The following is a 22,090-nucleotide window of genomic DNA, read 5'->3' on the forward strand; positions in this document are numbered from 1 at the left end:
ACACTGGCTCTTTAAGCCGGCCCATCTGACAGTGCCAGACTGCCCTGACAGGCCTTTCCATCACTGGGAGTGGGGTGTATTGCACAAGCATTAGGAAGGTGCTACAGATTAGGTTTGAATATGTTTGTGGGTCCAACAATTACTGGCATAGGGTAGAGTGTTGCAGGCCAGTATTGAGATGCACTATGCACCTGCTGGTACCCCCAAGAACTGATGGAACAGTGGGGGGGGGGGGGGTGCTGCATGTCAATAATCAGGAGTATGGTTGAGCTAAGTTTGTGTTCTAGTCCTGGAAGACCAGAGGGTAGGTACTGCCATGGACGTTAAAATGCGGTCACCAGGGGTAGAAGCTGACACCCCTGGATTTCCCTTTGTTGCACCAACCACTGTCCTTGTGTCCCCTGACCTCAAAAGTAGCAGGAGCAGGACCCGAGCTCAAACTGCGCTTAAGATTTCTATTTATTTTATTTTAAAGTGTCCCTGCCTCCATCTCAAAAACCTCATGTCCTTGCCTACTGCATGGTCCTGAGTCTCAGGACATGTATTCCCTCGGAAAATGACTAAGAGCATGCATTACTTCAGTGTTTGTTTGTACTAAGCGTGAGCGCAAAATCCGTTCCGCTCGCGGATTTCGCAGATTTTTGGTAAATCCGCAATCCGCGAACTCCCGCGAATTTACCGAAAATCCACGAGCGGCGGATTCGGGGGGCAAAAGTTCAAGCCTTCAAGCTTGAAGTTGTTGTAACTATTTTAGGATGGTGCCGGCAAGCTGCCAGCGCCATCCTAAAATAGTTACTAAGTTAGCTTCAACAGGAAGCACTAATAGATAAAATAAAGCAGGTGCTCAAGCACCTGCTTTATTTTATTTATTAGTGCTTCCTGATGAAGCTAATTTAGTACCTATTTTAGGATGGCGCTGGCAGCTTGCCGGCGCCATCCGAAAATAGTTACAGGATGATGAATGGACAGCTGGAACTAGTTGAAGCTCAAATTCAGTGACTCATTCATCAGCCCAAAAACAATCGTGAGCGTCGTCGAGGCTGGGCTGGTGTGCCTTCTTCCCAAATCTACCGTCGAAAATCAGCTGTGATGCTGGATAGAGGCCTTTGTATCCTTGACTTTCACGAGCGCAATCCTCGTGCTGTTCCTGTGACCAGGAGCTTCTTTCTCTTGATCTGCTGCTCTGATCGGTCTCTGACCTTTTATGCACACAAGAGGCATGTGAACTCGCATGGAAGCCCCGCCCGTTTGGCCCCGCTCACACACTCGCGGTGTGCACCGTCTTCCCGCCATTTACCCACTATGATGGACAGCTCACTCAAGGGACCCCTGCGCCCTTCGGGGCGATTGCATAGTAACACACACATGGTCGCTGGAACTAGTTGAAGCTCAAATTCAGTGACTCATTCATCAGCCCAAAAACAATCGTGAGCGTCGTCGAGGCTGGGCAGGTGTGCCTTCTTCCCAAATCTACTGTCGAAAATCAGCTGTGATGCTGGATAGAGGCTTTTGTATCCTTGACTTTCACGAGCGCAATCCTCGTGCTGTTCCTGTGACCAGGAGCTTCTTTCTCTTCATCTGCTGCTCTGATCGGTCTCTGACCATTTATACACACAAGAGGCACTTGAACTCGCACAGAAGACCCCCCCATTAAAAAATCAGCAAAATTATTATTATTATTATTATTTATTTTTGTAGAGCGCGTAGTCACCCGGAGGTATCCCAGCGCTAAAAGATCCTATCTCTTCAGGTCAGTGGGACAAGGGGGGAAGGGGAGGGGGAACCGAAGATCGGAGTTACGGACAAGCATGATTCATTGGGGGAAAAGGTGGGTTTTGAGCCGCTTCCTGAAGCGGAGATAATGTGGTTCGAGTCTCAGGACGCGGGGGAGTGAGTTCCAGAGGCGAGCGGTGTGGACTGAGCAACGTCTTCCTCCTGAACGAGCTTTCTTAAATCTGGGGATAATGATGAAGTTTTCCATGTCCGAACGTAGGGGTCTTGAGGATTTGTAGGGTTTGATGAGTTTCCTGAGAACAGGGGGGCCTTGGTTTTGTAGCAGTTTGTGGGCTAGGCACAGGGCCTTGAATTTGACCCGCTCCCTTATAGGAAGCCAGTGGAGGAGTTTTAGTGCAGGTTTGGCCGAAGCTCTGGCAGGGGTATTTGTGAGAATCCGGGCCGCGATGTTCTGAATTCTCTGAAGCTTGTTCAGCGTCGCTTCGGGGGCACCCAGGTAGATTACATTGCTGTAATCAAGCCTCGAGAGTATTAGGCCTTGAATAAGCAGTTTTTGGGAGTTGGGGGGCAAGAGGGGCAGGATTTTCCTCAACGATTTCAGGAGCCCGAAGCAAGTCCCGGCTACTTTCTTTGCTTGCACGGTGAACGAAAGATTGGTGTCGAGCCACACACCCAAGCTTTTTACTTCTTCTTTTGGATCGGGGGGGACCCAAACAAGCTGGCCAGGTGTTCGGGGAGAGTGTGAGACCTTTCTGGCCGAGGAGCAGAACCTCAGTTTTCGTCCCGTTCAGTTTTAAGGCTGAGCTGTTCATCCAGCGTTGGACCTGCGTAAGGCAGTTAAATAGATCTGCTGGTTGTTGTCTGGGGTGGGATAGTGACACAACTAGTTGTGTGTCGTCAGCGTAGCTGACGACGCTCACTCCGAACGGGGTGATGACCTCCTCCAATGGGGACATAAAGATATTAAATAATGTGGGGCTCAGGGAGGAGCCCTGAGGCACGCCACATTGGAGGGGAGTTTCGGAGGAGCAGGTGTTGTTTTCCCAGATCTGATAGGTCCGTTGGGCCAGAAAGAATGAGAGCCAGGTTAGGGCGGAGCCTTCCACACCGACTCTCTTGAGCCTTTTGATGAGGAGATGGTGGTTGACGGTATCGAAGGCCGCACTCAGGTCGAGGAGGATCACTGCCACTGATCCCCCATCGTCTAAGAGTGCTCTGGCCTCCTCTACCGCTGCCAGGAGGGCGATGTCCGTGCCCTGCCCTGGTCGAAAGCCCGTCTGGGAGCTTTTTACCCTGTTGTTGTCCTCCAGGAACTGGGAGAGTTTTTTATTAACCAGTTTTTCAGCAATCTTGCTGATTCCTGGGAGTAGGGATATAGGCCTATAGTTAGCCAGATTTTCAGGGTCGAGGGAAGGTTTCTTTAGTAAGGCTTTAACGACTGCGGCCTTCCAGCTCGGGGGTACGGCTCCCTGTTGGAAAGAGGCGTTGATCAGGTGGGTAAGGGGGGGAACAATCGTGGGGGCTACCTCCTTGAGGATCCGAAGCGGGGCGGAGTCCATGGGAGATCCGCTTTTTATGGAGTTTAGCGTGTTTCCCACTTCTCCAGTCGTAACTTGACCCCAAGAGGAGAGACAAGAGGGTTTTAAGGTTTGCGGGGGGTTGTTTTCCTCGCACGGACTCGCAGGGGGGATTGAGTCCAGGATTTTTTGAATTTTTTCATGAAAGAAATTAGCCAATTGTTGGCATTTTTCCTGATCGGCCTTGGGTTCTGGGGGGTGTCTCGGTCCAGGTTCTGGGGTCTTCAGGAGTTCTTTTAAGATGACGTAGGATTCTTTGCTGGAGCATACCGCTTTTTCTATTCTATCCTGGAAGAATGCGCTTTTGGTTTTACGAATAGTAGTTTTGTAAATTAAGAGCGCAATGGAGTAGGCGTCTATTTGCTTTCGACTTATCCTTCCTCCAGTGGCGTTCTGTTCTCTTGCAATCTTGGCGCAGGGCTTTAAGCTCTAGGGTGTACCACAGAGCGGGGGATATTCTCTTAGGATGTTTAAAAGTGGCAGTTTTAGGGAGGAGTTTGTCTAGTGAAGAGGTAATCCACTCATTAAACTGTTTATCGGCCGTGGCCAGATCGGTGGAGAGCTCAGGGGTGGAGTTTGAGAGGGCGGTGGCCCATTCCCCAGGTGCAAGTTTGTGCCACCGTCTATCGGTGACCTGGATTTTCAAAGTTTGAGGGTTCGTAGTGGGTACTTCCCAGTAGATAGGGACAAGAAAATGATCCGTCCAAGGAAGGGTCAGGGGTGGCCTGGTAATGAAGGTGGCCACATTAGTGAGGATGGGATCCAATAAGTGTCCCTTCTCATGGGTAGGCTCATTGTTGACCAGTCGGATATTAAGTGACGCTAGGTCCTGAAGAAGATCGGAAGCTATCCGGTCCGTAGGGTCCATGAAATGCAGGTTCAGGTCGCCTAGGATAAGAAAGTTAGAGGCAGAAGATGCTAATTGTGAAACCGATTCGATAACGGCATTGAGGAAGTTCCCAGGAGCACCTGGGGGGCGGTAAATCAGTAGTCCTGACAGGGAGTGAGCTGGGGAGGTTTGAATGGAAAAATGGCAACTTTCACAGTCCTCGATGTGGGCGTTGGAGGTTCTGTAGATAAGTTGTTCCCTGTAGATTATGGCTACCCCCCCTCCCCTCGCTTTGGGCCTGTGTAAGGCTTGACAGAGATAGCCTGGGGGGAGGGCCGTGACGATGTCCGAGTCAGAACTGTCCGATAGCCATGTTTCCGTGAGAAACAGCAGATCGAAGTCGTGATCTTGAATTAGCAAGTTTGTTTCGAGCGCATGTTTAGGAAGGGAGCGGCAGTTGAGAAGTCCTATCTTGAGTCCGGGTTTAGCTGGGCTCTGGGGAGTAGGGTTGCAGCGCATACAGTTGGAGAAGGGTTTGCCTTCAGTATGCGTGTGGTAACAGGCCAGGGTTTTTTCCGGTTGGAGTGTGCGGAGCATGTCTCCTGAGTACACCAAGCGGTCAGGAGGGACATCCGACAGAGTCCCTGGGCCTGGGTCCGTCTGGGCCCGGATGGGCCCAGACGGGCTTGCCTTTGGCGCGCTGACGGCGCGCCCGCTGCGCGTCCGTCAGCGAATCCGCAAATTCGCGGATTTTGCGGATCCGCGAATCCGCAAATCCGCAAATTCGCGGATCGTGGATCCGCGAAATCCGCCCATGCTTAGTTTGTACACACACTCTCCAGCTGGGGAGAAAAATGCAAAGGGACCCATTAAGATGGCGGGCCGATTGCCCCCGCCAGGCTGGCGGTAGCCACCGTCAGCCTAGCAAGGGCAATCCCCCCGCAATCCGCACCTGAATTCCCCCGCCATATTAGGATGGTGGAAGGGACCGCAGCAGACGGAAAGACCGTCCGCTAGTTTTCCGCCCCTGTCGAAAAGGTTCAATATGGTGGCGGTGTCTAATAGAAACCGCCAGCCATATTTGATGGGCTGCTTTAGATGCCTTTCCGCTGCGGCGATGCCGCCACGGAAAGGAATGCGGTCTTCACTCGGGGGGCCCCCTGCGGGCCCCCAGAGTGAAGGAGAGGTGGGGGTGCACATCGGGGGTATCTGTGGTACCCCCTGCATTTGCATAGACAAAGCGGCAGGCACCGCGCGGTGCCTGCCGCTTTGTCTATGCAAATGCATTAATGCATTTTTAGCATTGTGGCGGGCGGTGCTCTCTGCACCGCCCGCCACAATGCTAAAAATGCAGGATGTGCCCGCCACTGTGGCGGGCACATCCTAATAACCCCCAAGGGACCTTTGCCCTTATGGCGAGCGGTCCCAAACCCCGGTAGGATCCTAATAGGCCCCTTAGTGTCTTAATTGTTATTGGCAAAGTATTCTTATAAAGTTCCATTGTAATATTCTACTTAACTATGACTGAAAAGCAACATAAAATGATAAGTGGGTAAAGGCAGGCACACAATAACTGGGATCTAATTTAAAAATTAAAGCAAGTTCTCAGTCTCAATTCAGGATAGATAATTGTTTTCAAAATTGCAGAATTACGAATACTTGGCTACTGTACATAACAATTTAACCATTCATTAAAATAGTGCTTAACAAGCACTCTTTATTGAAAAGGAAAAAACTGTATTTCTCCACTCCTGAAGTGAATAATCCATACATGTTTCTTTAGTTATTTAAACCAATGAGATATAAGGGACCCTAGATTAAATCACAAATGTATTGTAAGAAACAAATATGTTAAAGGTTAAAGATTAAAATACGAGGCTCATGAGCATACATTAATGAATTCTACTTGGTTACTATGAGGACATTCATCCTTTGCAGTCTGGTTACAAACCTCTGCATTAAGAAAGGCCGAACATTGAGGAAGAGGAACTGATGTTTTTAGAAGTGTAGCCCCCAAACATTCCTACCGTTGACAGCATTTAAAATCTCTGCTACCAGGTGGAAACCTCAGCAATCCGAGATCTGAGGGTCTAAGATCGATTTTATCCAAGGGTTATATCAACTATCTTAATCCCTATGCTAGTCCAATTTGGTAACCTGAGGACCACGTCTGCCCCCAAAGCTCAGCCAGTAATATATGTTTAACCTAAGGAATAATGTTGTCTTAAGTCTCCAAAATCTGCTTAACATTATGGATACATTTGCTGTTCAAAGTCGGTGAGATCTTGGTACCATAAGCCATCGCTTACTGGAACACTCTGTGTCTAAGTATTTGAAACTATAGTTCTCATTACGAAGGTGGTTGGATCGACCATCCGACTGCCGTCCTTGTGAGACCTTTCTGACTGCCAAAGCCGGGAAGGTTACCCTGCCGTATTACAATGTAGAGGGTAGATGTGGTCACATCTAAGGCAGAGCACATACCATCAAATATGTCCTTGTGAGACCTTTCTGACTGCCAAAGCCGGGAAGGTTCCCCTGCCGTATTACAATGTAGAGGGTAGATGTGGTCACATCTAAGGCAGAGCACATACCATCAAATATGTCACTGCTAATGCATACAAAACTCACACAAAACATGTGTATTGTACACATAGTCATGACATATGTTGGGATATGTCTTGTGCACCATGTACTCCATTGCTTGAGTGTAGTGGATTGTGCACAGTCCAGTCAATGGGGTTACATACCAATTAGGATTTACATGCAATCCGGCACCCACAGGATCGTAGTCTTCAGGGTACAGCTGCCCAGGTGTAGGGGTCCTGGAGGAAGGGATCCATGGCAGAGGCTGCTGGAGAGAAGCGGATTTGGGTGAGTATGCACCCCAATCCTTCTTTCCAAAGACTCTAGGCAGGCGGTCGGACAGCTATGGTCGGGGTGTTAGGAACCCACCTCATAATCCGGGCAATGGTACGAGATCCTTGTACTGTCCTATGGCTGCTGTTTTTCTCTGACTGCCACCTCGAGGGTTGCAAAAAAGCTGTTAGCGGTCTTTCAACTGTCGGTCGGAGTACACGATACATGCATCATAATTCGAGGGTCAAACCGACTGCTTCTGCTGAGAGTGTGGCAGTCCAATAGCTTCGACAGAACCGCAGAAGCCACTCCGACATTGTAATGATGCCCCATGTTTGGATAATTGAACCAATGCATGACTATATGACGATAGTGCCTTGGCATTGCAGGCTACTACTGGTTATGCGTAGTTGTGCTTATGCGTGCAATTGCTGTACTGGTATATATTATGACAGACCCGGTGCACAGTCTGAAATCCAATTAATTGGCATGTGGTTCCAAACTAAAATACACTTTTATGAACTTTCATACCTCTATTGATTTTATTGATTGTGTACTTGTAATTTACTTTAGTTGAGTGTCCACAAATGCATGGTCATTGAAATTTTTTCCTATGGTAACAAGGAGGAATGAGACTTGTGATGTCATTTCCTGTGATGTCATAAGCGTTGAAAGGGCATGCAATGCTTTTTCCGCTACCCCTCGCATTTTGGTGAGTCGACACTTATGGGTAGATATACACAGGGCAATATCCAATTCACTAATTGCCCCTTTTAGCCAAATCAGTTGCCAATCGTTGCCAAACACTGGGGGTCCTTCTTCCATTGCATCCAACCTGAGAGGTTATTTTAACACCATCACTGCTATTGATATTTTCCTCCGGTGCTGAATTCTTTGAAAGTCCATTGTTCATGACGAGCTGGGCTCGGCATCAGCGTGCGAGGAGGCTACGCCATGACGAGCCCAGCTCGTCATGAGTGTGGAAGGGGTTAAAATGGCATGAGTGCTGTGAGGTCTTCTTGTGGTATGATGACATTACTGGATACTCTTCAGTGACAGGCCCAACCTTTCAGTCAGTCTAAGCAACAAAGCAGGAGATATTAAGCATCTTTGAGTGGCCTCAACCCAAAACATTTGGAAAACTAATTAAGGTTTAACCATTTCACTTGTATTATTTAACAAGATCTTTTACTCCTAGTAAAGTGATGCACATGATGAAACAATGATGTGTTAAATCACTTCTGAGAACTAAAAGGATTCTTATGGGTGTTAGAGGAGTGTTGATGTCCCACCTCAGAATGCAATTCTAATCCCATTGTTAGGAAGGAATTATAAATCTGTCTAGGATGTAAAAAAAAGTGTGAAATATTTCTGCTCATAGTAACTTCTGCGTCTTTTTGCTCCTCCATAACAGCAATCAGTTAACCTGCATAAATTGGTTGCGGCGAACAATAGCGTCATGGTCACCGTGAGTCTAAAAACTGGAGGTGAGTTCTTTCAATTGTGACAAGAGGTTGTGCCTTAATATTGGAAGGTTCAGAATTAGAAGCGCTTTGAGGGCTAAAGGTCTTATTTGGCATGAGCCATCAGTTGCCAAAAACACATTGCATGGAGTGGATAAACACATATATTTAAAAAAATGTTTAAAAGTTTTTGCATCTGTTTAAGGACTTGCGTGTCATTGGTCCGATTTCCGTTAAACCGTTCTTCTCCTAATAAATTCCACATAGACCTGGCTCATCCTCTGTCCACCTTCTCAATGTTTCTAAGATTAAGAAAGTAAATCAAGGCAGGAGATCCTCTGCTTATCAGATAGGGTTATATGGAATCTTTGTTACTCTACATTAGATTTCAATCTAATTTGGTCACCTTCTAGAACCCGTTAAAACCTGACTATTCTCTTGTAAAACATCTTTGTATCAACTTAGTTTGGCTTGGCGTTCTTCTTTAGCATTAATAGGCTAACCTGGATCATTGTGCTAAACAATACAAATAACATGTAAACACAGATAATAACATCAGATGTCTACGACAGCCCAAAATGTAACTGATCCCAACCTTATCCCTAAACAGAGGGATGCTTTTTCGCCTTCATTTTTTAGTTCATTGAAGAAACTATTTGCTGTAATTCCATTCAACATATATTTGATTGCTATGACTGAGTCTGTGAAAAGTGTGTCCCACACCACAAAGTGCAATTCCAAGTCTAGGGCATGTGGTGCAGAGATAAGTGTGATACTACCCTCTCTTAACTCTTCACTGGGGAGAGTGGTCCCTTCTACATAGACACTTTCATGCTACTGTTCGCCGTCTAAAAGTGTTCGTGGTTCACTCGTGGTGCACAATATGACATATTAAATCAGTTTTTGAAATGTGGTTCCTTGATCTAGTTTATCACAAGGGGGTGCTGTCCATAACTGGACAGCACCATTGTCCAGTTACGGTTGACCGGGGAGGGATTGGACAACATTCACACAAGTGATATCCTTTAAAGCTTGACATTTATGCAGGCCGAACGCGGGATCAAGGTACGAAATAAGAAAATCGTCAGCGACATTTTTTCCATGAGTATCACTATACTGTGATTGAATCAATCGTATCCATCAATCAAAGAGGACCCTATGGAGCTATAAGAGCCCAGTTGCCCCTCACCCGGATCAGTCATACACCGTTGGGACGCTCGGAAATTAACTAGAAACATAGAGCACTTCCGTGGGCCTGAAGCGAGTGACCAGGCCCTGCCCGGAAACAAATCAACAGTTTCCTGGGAACACCATTCAAAATCAATAAGGTTATTTATGCCGTCGTAAGAAGAAAGCTTCTTTATACATACATATTGTCCTGAAGAAGGTGGCATAGAGAAACACATACGCCACCGAAACGCGTCGACGCATCATTGAATGTTACATCCAAAGAACCACACGGGTGATGCCCTTGATGAAATAACCTATAGACACCTGTTTTAAGAGATACATTTTGAGTTCTATATGGAGTAACCAACTAGAGGTGCTCTTTATTGGTTTGCACTTCATTTGGTCGCTAGCTTTCATATTCAGATCTATGTACACAGTGGTATCTTTTACTTGTATAGTTAGTCTTTTCAATTTGAGGATCGTGCTAAAATGATAGGTCAATAGGACTTTTTAAATGGTTTTGTATATACAGATTGTTTTATAAATGTTGTAGAACATACTATTATTGATTTTATTAAAGACCCATGGTATTTTTCATATTTAGTTACGTTGTTATTGATGTCACTTGTCTACCTTTAAGGAATTGAACCCGTTTTAAATGGATGCATGATATAGCCGAGTGTGAGTTAGTGGTTAGGGTAACCTTCCACCATCAACACTGATTGGTGGGGATCTTAACAGTCCCAGGAGAAATCCTTTTATTTGACATAACTGGATTATTGCAAATTGTTCAGAGGTTCTGTAAGCTGAGTTATATGACCTCATGATAAGTACCACACTCCTCTCGATCAGCAAAAAGGTTTTAAAGTATGGCCAAAGTGGGTTCTGGTCCGCGGCCCCAGCGATCCAGATGGCATGCATTAATTGACCAGGAAAGTCACACTGTAATTACTGTTTTTAAAAACAGTTACTCAAATACTGTGATGGGGATCATCGTTCTAATTTCATGACATGGAGATTGCAACTCCTGTAAAACCATAATCTTCTGGTGAAGATAGTTATGTCACACACCAACAATAAATGCATTTATGTTGCGGTGAGTGCTTGACATGGTTCCATATCAATGATTTCATCATAGACAGATTGGCGATTCTTTTAACCCCTTCGCTGCGGTGGTAATTCCCCCATGGTGCAGGGGGGGTTGGCAGGGGAGCGCAGCGCCGTGGTGCTTGTGATGAGCCCAGCTCGTCATGAGTCACAGTGGAGCTGTGCTCATGACGAGCTGGGATTGTCACAACCCCGCCCACTGATTAATCGCCCCCACAGGCGGGGAATCAATCGCACGTGGGCGGGCCGCGGCTGTTATGATGAGCCCAGCTCGTCATGAGCACAGCTTCACTGTGACTCATGATGAGCTGGGATTGTCATGCGCATGGAAGGGGTTAAACAAGCTCTCAGATTGGGGTTGTCTCTTCCAATAAGGCAATTCAACAAAAGAGTGTTTTTGCTTAGAAACAATGTGGACTTCTAAACAGACAATATCATCACTCCAGTCACAATAAGTGACTGCCTGCTATTGTTAATAAGTTATTGTACATGCCAGTGTTTGTTTTTTGGCAGTACTGTTGTCTCATCCATTTAGAGTGTTCCTATATTTTTCCCTATATTTGATGTCTCCTTTTGGAATACAAAACAGACAAGAATGAAGAGAAAAACGTTCTCTTTGTTTCAAAAGATATAGCCCAATATAAGGCACAGCAGTAGTGCACTGGACGACTCATACTTTGAGTGAATACATGCAAGGGCAGAAAATGACATTCATCTTCTTCCTCCTCAAATTCCTTTTCCTTATTTTTGCCACATCGGTGAAGGAAGCATGACCAGATCCCTGAAAATTTGTCTCTTCAGAGACCCTTGCAAATTTCTGAAGCATGAGTAAGGCCAGTTGTGCAGAAGGCATATACAAACGATGAACAAAAAAGAAAGACACATTTACATGACATGAAACCTCATCTTTCCCATGCCAGGGGAAGATGAGATTTAATACTAGATGGAAGCTGTGTCATCACACTGATTAGAAAGACCATTTTTATCTTCTTGATATTTGAAATATACTTAGCTCCATGTTCCAATATGTAATATCAAAAATCCCACTGATGTGTGGTTAGGGACAAGCATTATCAACTCTCCCCAGTCTAGAGATAGGCATGAACCAACTTCCAGATTTTTTACAAAAGTAGTGCATTGACTAGTTGCTTTTTGTATTGGGAGGGAATATCTTAATTTCCCAATGTAAGGATTGTCTGATCCAGATACGATCCATTCACCAGCAAGATGGCCATGTAGTATTCCAAAAGGGTTGCTGATTCTTTACTTTGACAAAATATGCATGTCCATGCTATCTTTCCAGTGATGGGGCTTTGACAGGAGTAAATATTTGTCCTCTCCACGAATATGGATTCTGCTGAAATACAGGGCACACCTCCAGCTTTGGCTAAATCATATTGGTAGATCTGGATAGGATACAGCTCATGGGTTTATCAGTAAGCCCAAGGAAAATAAAACAATTAAAATAATGTATCCAATAGGAAGTAATTTGCAACGATATCCCACAGCTTTCAGGCTTTTGCTTTGAAGTTACAATAGAAAGTGGTAATGGGGAGGACTAACATAAAGATGAAACAGGTGTGTGTGTATGTAAATTGGCAGAGATGAAGCATATCCTGGTTATTAGCACCAATAGCACTAAGTCTTTGCTGTTGTGTGAATTTGCACCTTCTCCATGGAAGTGGCTAGTTAAGTCAAGCCTGTCCTTTACTACAATATCCAGTCTTGAACTGAGAGATTTTCAGAATGATTCATGTCTGTCAACATATCAGTTGCTGATTTGTTTGCCTTCACACTCAATGCCCATGTTCTGGCCTTCTGCATCAGATTTCCAGACCATGCGGTTTTTTAGGACAAAAACATGGACTCAGTCTTGGCAGGTGTCTCCTCTAGGGTTTCACTCCCTGTCCACAGATACTGAGTTCTGGTCCGGCTGATGGTCCGGCTGATGGACAATGTGGCAGCATAGACTGTCAAGAAGTTGGTAATTCTCATCACTGGTTCAGCTGGCAGTCATGCCAGCATAGAGATACCCAAACAATGTGATCCCCCCAAGTCAATGGCCTGATCAGTATTGAGGTTGGGCTGGAAGTTCTTCGAGGCTGAGGCTTTCAGCGGAGGTGGGGAAGGCTATTTAAAGGCAGAGCTGTCGAGTTATTCTGAGTAACTATAGGGGTCAAGAGATGGGGATCTGGAAGAGGAAACATTGATGGCCAGGCTACCTTGAGAAAGCTTGCCCACCTGCAAATATTGAGTGATGGCCACTGATTAAACTCAGGTATCAATGATCCTTCCAGACATTCCTGACCACTGAAACAACCTGTCTTCCTAGTCACAGCTACATTGGCTAAGCACTTGGAAGCTTTATGTACCATAGGGAGTCAGTCCTTGGTAGACAACATGCAGTTGTATTAAGGATGATGCAACATTTAGTCCTAAGACCCTCTTGATACGCCACCGGGCTGGAGCTGTGTTTTTTAAGTATTTGTTCTGCAGCACTGTCCATAGAAGAAGATATGTGACACTTTTAGATTTACCTCCGGGGTAACTTGCATATCTCTAGAGAGCAGAGGTTTACCACGAGCTAGAACATTGGACATGCCCAGGAAGAAAATCTTCACCTGAGACCTTGTCTAGATGGATTAGATCCACCGTTTTCTTGGTTTATTTCATTGCTGGCTCAATCTTCATGAGGGGATTCAAGAAAGATCATCAGAGTGCCGGCTTAGTTTGGGGGAATCTCTGTAAGTGACAATTGTGAGACAGCTCATCGTCAATTTAGGTGACATTACACACTAATGGTGGACTCTAGTGCTATTTACATTTAAGATTAGAGTACTTTTGACAGTTGCAAAATTATTTTCGATAATGCAGCAGCTCTTTATGTTGGTTATATTTCTTTGTGGCTCAGTCCAAAGCAATGAATTTACAAGATCTCAGGTTATTAATATAGACATGTGGACTATGCCTTGATTAGTCACAGCTAATCTTCTCTACTCATAGTCTCACTCTTCCTTCTCACAGTTTTTTAGACCTGTCAACCTTAGGGTGGATTACCCACAAACAATCTGCCTTCCTCCTACACGTTGCTAACCTCTATTGTGCTGGTATTAGGACTCTGCACACTTTACCACGGCTAACCTGTGAAAAGGATCTTGTGCTCTCTCCCCTGTACATGGTAATATTGATTCATCCCCAATTGGCATATTTAATGTGCCTATAAGTTCCTAGTAAAGTGATAATACATGTAGCCTGGGCCTATAAATTAAATGCTACTAGTGAGCCTGCAGTACTGATTGGGCCACCCACCACTAAAGTAGCCCTTTAACCATGTCTCAGGACAGTCATTTCAGAGCCTGTTTGTGCAGTTTGATCTGCCATGTCAACCTGGCAAAATAAACTTTTTGCCAGGCCCTAACCTTCCCTTTTTATACATATGTCACCACTAAGGTAGGCTGTGGACAACTCAAAGGGCATGATGCAGTGTATTTAAATGTACTTTTAAGATTTATATGTTCTGGTAGTGAAAGACTCTCAAATGTGTTTTTCACTGCTGCAAGAACTGTCTCTCTCCCATAGGGTAACATTAAGATTACCATATTATAGCTTATCAGTGTAATTTCCAAATGGGAGGCTATAACTGAGTCGAGTTTCATGTCTCTGGAATCCTAATTTAAAATCCTAATTTATGGCTTAAATTAAAATTCTGAAAATGCCACTTTTAAAAAGTTCAACGTAATAGGCGGGTGGGTTACGCGCCCTTCTGTCGCACTGTTAAACGCAGGAATATTTATCCTCACGGTAGACAACTACTTATAGACTAATCCAGCTTTTTTAAGCCAAAAGAGAACCAACAAATTGATCTTCCTTATACCAATAGTCATCCATGCTTTGTCATTCACTACAGAGATAGCGTGATTCCACCATGATTTGTTATTTCAGCTTTTTCAAATGTCTCTTGCTTGCCCATCCAGGCTTTAAACAGCGACATGTGCAACTGAACCATTTGTATGAAGTGTGCTCATTCCGCTACACCCAATGCATTTTGGACCTGAAAGGCCCTACATCAGGGGTCTCTGCAAAAAAATTAAGAAACATGTCAAAACCAACAACTCCATGCAAATTCTTTAAAACCTGTTAAACTACCCACATCAAACCCTCATCATCACCTGTGCTTAAATTACATCCATAATTTAAATCAAAAACAGAATGTAAAACCCCCTCCCTCAAACGCACAAACACAACCCCCACTTGATTAACCAAAATTATCCCCAGCCTGAAAAAGAATAATGATAAACAAATACAGAACTTAAAGTGCAATTTTACCTTTAGAAAGTTGACATTTTCTTGCTTTAGCTATTTGGTGCCTTCTTGGCTGTCTCTGATCACATGACTGGATGTAGTTGGCAGTTGGGCTTTGTAAATCCCTCATAGACAGACACACACAATGGGAGCTTAGATGTCTCTCAATGAGCCATCTCTGGCAGGATGGGAGAGAGGTGATGGGCATAGCATCACACCTGAATAGGCCGTGTCCCTGCCACACAATAAGGGCTGCCCCTGTAGTGAGTCTGGAGCCAGGATAGAAAGGGCATGGATTTTGTGCACTTCAAAGGCATGTATTTGAAGTCTCCCTACTTCAAAGGCATCACTAGGTATAAGTAATGGACCTCAGGCTCCTCTGTATGAGTACACCTCTGGACCTGTAGATACTCTGCCAGGAAGAAGGACTGCTGACTTGCTGAAAGGACTGCCGCTCTCCTGTTTTTGCTTTATTGATATGCTGCCTGCTGTCCTTTTGCCTGGGTGAGATTGACTGGGTCGGCATCTCTTGAGACCAGAACCCAGAGTGACATCAAGGGCTAGTTGGTTGGCCTCCTTATCTGAATCCTCAAGGACAGAACAGGCTTCCAACCCCTGCACCTGTACTCTTGTATCTGTGAGTTCACCTTGCCAAGTGTTGCCAACCTAGTTCTGGACCCTTGGAAGTGGGCCTAAGGTCCATGCCAGTGGAACCAACACATCTTCACTGCTAAGCGATGCAGCCCTGAGCACAACTGACACCTCTCATTGGTTGTGCAGTACATCCTTGAGCAGAACCACAGCATCGCTGCTGATTGGACCCATTGTATAAAGACTTGCATAACCACCACCTCCGGCATCTTGGGACTAACACATCCCCTTCAGAACCAGCACTGTGCAACGCTTCCCCCTGCACAGCTCCTAGCATCTCTAGTTGACTGCAGTGTCGATAAGGATGCCCAAACCCCAAACGCTGCTTCACCACTCATCAGAGCTGATGTATTGTCTCAGCTGTGCATCGCATCCTTAACACCGGACTTTGCATCTTAAGTCCCGTCGATGAGATTCTTGATACCAACACAACTGGATCTTGCATTGCAGCCTCACTGCTTCTCGAAACTGATGCATCGCCTCAGCTGTGCAGCACTTCTTCGACGTGGATCCACCCAATGCTCCACAGCCTGGATTTAAGGTACTTTGCTCAGTAGGCCTAACTGGGTCCCTGTAGCTGTCCATGCTCCATTGTGGTTAGCCGGAACTTGTGACTTTGTCCTGTGCAACCAGATATCCCCAATAGCACTTTTGCTTCTTGACCCTTTTTGACACTATAAACTTTAAAAATCTCTATCTAATTAGATTTGTTTTTGTTCTGGCTTTATTTAAATCAGAGCTATTTTTCTAACCTTGTGTGGAATAATTTTGTGTGGTGTTTTTACATTTTTACTTTTTGAGGTGAGGCACAAATTCTATTCACACTTCCTCTGAGTTAAGCCTGACTGCCCTGTGCCATGCTACCAGAGGATGAGCACAGGTTCATTTAGGGTTTGCCTGCCCCTGCCCTGACTAGGATTATAGTTTCTGCTTGACCAGGGCTCACAGACAAGTGCTAACATATACAACAGCCACATTCCTAAGATGGCCACAAAAGCATACGAGCTTAGAGCCATGCTTACAACTCCACTTTAAGTTCCATCCATCATGTCATCATAAAGTCATTAAACATGTCATTAGTGATGTAATGTGTGAGGTCAAAAACATTGCATGATGGGGTGAAAATTGTAATTATTTTACTAAACTATAACTGGTGAATTTCAGTGTTTTAATTGTTTTTAAAAGTTAGCTCTTGTCTCATTTCAACACCTAACTATTATGTTACCTTAACCTTGTTTTTTTCAGTGAGTGTCTGGGTTTTTATTAACATAAGCTATGATCTTATTACCATACCTAATTATAGCGTCACTTTATCCTTTGGTTAGTTTCAGTGAATTTGTGATTTTTTTTGGTCATGTTCAACGTTTAGTATCTAAACTCTAAATTGGGCTCTGTTTCCAACTGATCATTACAAAGTCTACAGATCCTCACTCAAGACCTCCAAACTTCATCTTTTGGTATGAAAAGTAGAAAAATTCATACATTTTGCAAAAATATTATTGTCTAACTTTGGGCCTTAATGTACTGTCTAGGTAAGCTTGTCTTAGAAAAATTGTTAACCACTGTAGAGCAAAACAGATTTTCTATAAACATGTTTTACAGATTGGAACAATCTGTATTATTCTTTAATAAGTTAACTAATTCTTACAAAACTGTTTGTTACAAAATAAATGAATTTGCAAGAAACAATTATTTGTCATTCACTTGTTCTGCTTTCGGGCATCCTTACTCCATTAAATTACCTCTTCTTGGATCTGTTAGAATTGAGAAACATTGAATTATAATGAAGGAGGAGCTAGAACAAGAAGTCTAACAGAGTGTTTATAGAAATGTTTTGCTTTTCACATTTTAAGATAACTCATTTTTTGTCTCAGTTATCCACATTTAAAAAAAAGCTGCAAAAGCGCAGCACCATGTTAAGAACTAGCCATAATAACAGAAACGTGTAAACAAATATGTTTTCTTATTTTGCAGAGTACAAAGAGGTGGAATCACATAATTTAGTCCCTGGAGATGTGATTATATTGACTGGAAACAAGCTTTATTTGCCGTGTGATGCTGTACTCATCAACGGGAGTTGCATTGTAGATGAAGGCATGCTTACAGGTATGAACTATATTTATAAGAACCAAGTCCTGTGCACACGTTTATAGAGTATTAGGTCCTGATGTCAGAACTCAACATTAGAGACAATGTTCATTTGAAGGAATGAATGTCAAACTCCAGGTTTTGTATGTAGAAAAGATTTAAAAGTCAATCTTGATCAGGTCATCAGGGCTGTGATTTCCTATTAAAATGGGAAATCACAGCCCTGATGAGTCACATCCTCTACACGGTGTGACGAAACACATGTCGGCTGGCTATTGTTAAATGTACTGATCCAGATTGACTTATAAATCTTTTCTACATACAAAACCTGGAGTTTGACATTCATTCCTTCAAATGAACGTTGTCTCTAATGTTGAGTTCTGACATCAGGACCTATTACTCTATAAACGTGTGCACAGGACTTGGCTCTTACCTGTTTGGTATAGGCCTCCCTATACTAGTGCAGGGGTTGTTTGTTGTCTGGGTTTGTTTCCCCTGACCTGTTTGCACCATGAAACTGTCATATCAAAAGACTTATTCAGAATCACACACGCTTGAGCGCCATATCTTCCTGTCCACTAATCTAAACTCATTCTCCTCCTCTACAATGAACTATATTTATATCTTCTTCTGGGTTTCGCCAAAAGGCTGGGCCATAGACCAATGGAAGCCATTCTAAAGGTGTACAACAGCAAATCCCTTCCTGTGGCACTATATGGTGCACCTTTATGGGGCTACGCATGCCTGGACAAAATCCAGAAGGCAGAAAATAGATTTCTACGTTCTCTTTTGTGCCTTCCTCAATCAACACCAACTTTTTCCACTCATGCAGAGGTAGGATTGGAATATGCCCAGGATAGGTTGAGATTGGCGCCCCTAACATACTGGCTTAAGACATGGTTAAATACAGAATTAACTTTAAACCACCTGATTATGAAGGATGTCATGAGTCTGGAGCACAGTAGTACAATCCCATGGTTGGCCTATTTAAAAAAATCTTTTATGGACCTGGGACGACCAGATTTATTTACTGACCCCTCTGGCATTACAAACCAGGATGTGGTGGTTATTAAAAAACAATTTAAGGAAAGGGAAAGATTGATTCGAGAAGAATCAGAATTGTTAAAGCCCACAGTTAGACGTCATTATTTGCTAGTTCACTCACCTGCACTTGAACCCTATTTATGTTTTGTCACTAACCCATTTCACAGGTTTCTGTTAACGAAATTTAGGTTTAACCTCATTCACTTTTATTTGGGTAGTTTTAATTCTTGGTTAAAACCAGAGCTAGCACCACCTTGTGCTTGCGACAATTTTTCAGTTCAAGACACCATGCACTTTATTATGTTTTGCGATTTCTTCTCTGACCAGAGAAAAAAACACCTGTTACCTGTTTTAAGGGAAGCTGGCTTCTCCCAGGTGAGACCAGCCATGCTTTATCTACAATCATTGGGAAATATACACATTACATTCGCCATGGCAAATTTCCTAGTGGCAGCGGCTAGATCAAGAAGACGCAAGAACTCTGTAATCCCCTTTGTATAAACTGCTTTTATTGATTTTTAAACCCTGTTTTATTGTAATACTACGTCATATGAATTCGATTGAAATGAAATTGTTTAATTGCATTTTACTTGTATATAATAATGTTTTTTATGTCCTTTGTATGATTTTTAACTGAATCGAATAAAGTGAATTTGACTGACTGACTGATATCTTCTTCTGTGGTACAGTTAGTTTTCTTTAGGTTTCTGATCACTAGTTATTGCTGTCACATTTTCACATCTTTCCTGTGCCAATAAAAGGGATTACAGTGTGCGATTCACCCTCTTCCCCTGCCAGTACACCTGGTTGTGCATAGTGTGTCCTTGCCTTGTCTGATGGGGCTTCCTGTAGTCTTTGCAATGAGTTAGTCAAGTCAAAATAAACTTTATTTTGCCAAAGGCCATAAAAGCACACAAGAATAATGAAACATGAATAAAATGTTTTCATCTTGTGCAGAGATCCTGTGCAATAACCATTTTTTGTAACAATTATATGATAAAATTCCATTTAAGAAAATTGCGACAAGAGTGGCATTTCAGTGTAAAACTTCAATATTGTAAAACAGCCATTGCAATTGATATCACCTCCTAATATGGAATGTCTATTTTTCTCAAATTAAGAACCTGCCCGGACATTTCAAGTGAGCCTAAGGACTGCAAGAAAATTAATTCAGCCTTATGCTGTCACAAATTTTTCTTACGCAATGGCACCAAAAAGCTGCATCTTGTCCCTTGATACTAATAACAGTACAGCAAGAAATGGCTAGCACTTTGAATCGAAATATTGTCACGCAAACAAAAAGAGAAATCCTGATTCCAGGCACCCCATGAGACAAAGGCAAATTTTAAGTGCGAAGTCTAAAAAGAATAACCAATGCCAATGTGTAGGAAATAAAATTCACCCCAAATAGGGCTCAATGCCACGAGTTGTTGAAAGCTGTGCAAAAGTAGCAATAAATGGTCCAGATCCAGACATTTATTCACATAATCAGTCAGTTAAAAGAGCTTTATTTCGACAATATATGTCATAAAAGCAATATAAATAATAAAACCCACAAAATATCATACAAAGATTATACTTAAAATCCAAAGCACAGCATGCATACAAAATGGGTCCACATCATAGCCCTATTGTCTAATGTAAATCTTTCTAGTTTATAACTCAGCATTTTGATATTAAAACAGATTAGATTACATCTCATATCTTTTATTCCACATCCATCCCAAAGACTTAGCGATAGACGTTGCATATTGCGCTGAAGAATCTGTGCGCAATATTCTCAGTGCAGTTCTGCTACTTCTGGTGCCCAGATTCTTACAGATCTGCTTTAGCCATTTTTTTCAGTGGCCCCCATAAGCAGGACAAACAAATGGAACTTGAGATTATGTTTTAATTTGGTCGCCACATATTGGACATTTGTTGTCTACATTGGAAGACCACTTGCAAGTCAAGGATTTTAGTGGCGAGAGTACCTGCCCAGAATTTGTAGTATAATCTCATATCGATGGGTTTCGCGATTATATCCCAATTTTTGCTCATACCAAGGGGTGGGCTCAAATTCTAAGAACCTCCTGGTCAATGAGGTACGAGTGGGTGCTCTAAGGTGGTTTGTTGTAATCTTCAGTGCCGGGGTCGGCCCTTTGCTGGGGCAGCTGTTGCGCTATACAAATTGCAGTGACATAACATAACATAACATGCCAATACTGTTATTTCATTTTTCCTGTTGAGGTGAACTGTGCACCCATTGGATTCTCCCATAAGTGCGTACTCTTTATGTTATGGAGCCCACCTATCTTATGTGAGTGTTCCACCTCCATGACATCCCTAAGTGCATCAGCATAATTTTCCGACTCAGGAGTGGACCACAATCTACGCCAGTATGCAATGGGGCGAAATCTTGCAACATCTTCCCAGTATTTTCCGCCTAGATCATCAAGCAGAGGTTTGAGAGAGGTGCTTTGTGGGTGGCTTCTGATATTTCAAAGAAACGTTTTCCCTGCTAAGACAGGTGGTGCCAAGTTTGCAGAGCCCAGAGTCCAGATCCATATAAAACTGAATCCACTGCTTTAGTATCGTAAATCTGTAGTAGATGACTAATTGGCTTTGTGAGTGAGGTTTTATGTTCTTTTGCTAGTGTGCTTGCCAGCTGATGGTGTTTGGGGGCCATAATTTCAATCTGGGGACTCCAGCTCAATTTCTTGACTAGATTAACTCCTAGATAATTAAAAACATCTGTCTGTCCTAGCGGCTCGCCGTGAAGTCTTATGATGCTCCTGAATAACCCGTGCTGATTAAAATCAATACATTTTGTATAATTAATGGACCTCGTATCATACAGAAGTCTTTGGAGCAGGAAAGTGCACGTTGCAATCCTCACGGGGGTTTTGAAATTATGAGCATGTGGTCTGAGAACATTAGGATGGAATTCTTTGAACCTGCTAGGATCGAAGCATCAGTTGGAATAAGAAGCTAAGAACTGGGACACTCCATTCAAAAATAGAGAAAATAGCGTTGGAGCCATAACACACCCTTGGCGTACCCCCTTCGCTACTGGGAATCAATTAGGGATATTACCCTGGGCACCCCAGCAGACTTGAGCAAAATTGTTTATAGTGAAGCAGAACAATTAAAGAAAGCATGTCCATTGCCATTTAAAGGTTCTGTAGGACCATCCAAGCTTTCTTGCATGAAACTAAGTCAAAAGCTGACTTGAGGTCAACAAAGGCAGCATAAATGCTACCCTTTGCTATCACAACAGAATGCCA

The 22,090-nt window shown here is 43.6% G+C and overlaps 1 protein-coding gene across 1 annotated transcript in view; it reads left to right on the top strand.

Annotated features, from left to right (window-relative positions):
- The window catches only part of LOC147684248 (putative cation-transporting ATPase 13A4), a 387,249-nt gene that overhangs the window by 104,786 nt on the left and 260,373 nt on the right, over positions 1 to 22,090 (top strand). The window contains exons 9-10 of the mRNA XM_086944648.1: positions 8,414 to 8,486; positions 17,667 to 17,798. Of these exons, the coding sequence (XP_086800774.1) occupies positions 8,414 to 8,486; positions 17,667 to 17,798 (205 nt within the window). The remainder of the gene's footprint in view (positions 1 to 8,413; positions 8,487 to 17,666; positions 17,799 to 22,090) is intronic.

This window comes from Lissotriton vulgaris, chromosome 11, assembly GCF_964263255.1.
Source record: "Lissotriton vulgaris chromosome 11, aLisVul1.2, whole genome shotgun sequence".
Classification (NCBI taxonomy): domain Eukaryota; kingdom Metazoa; phylum Chordata; class Amphibia; order Caudata; family Salamandridae; genus Lissotriton; species Lissotriton vulgaris.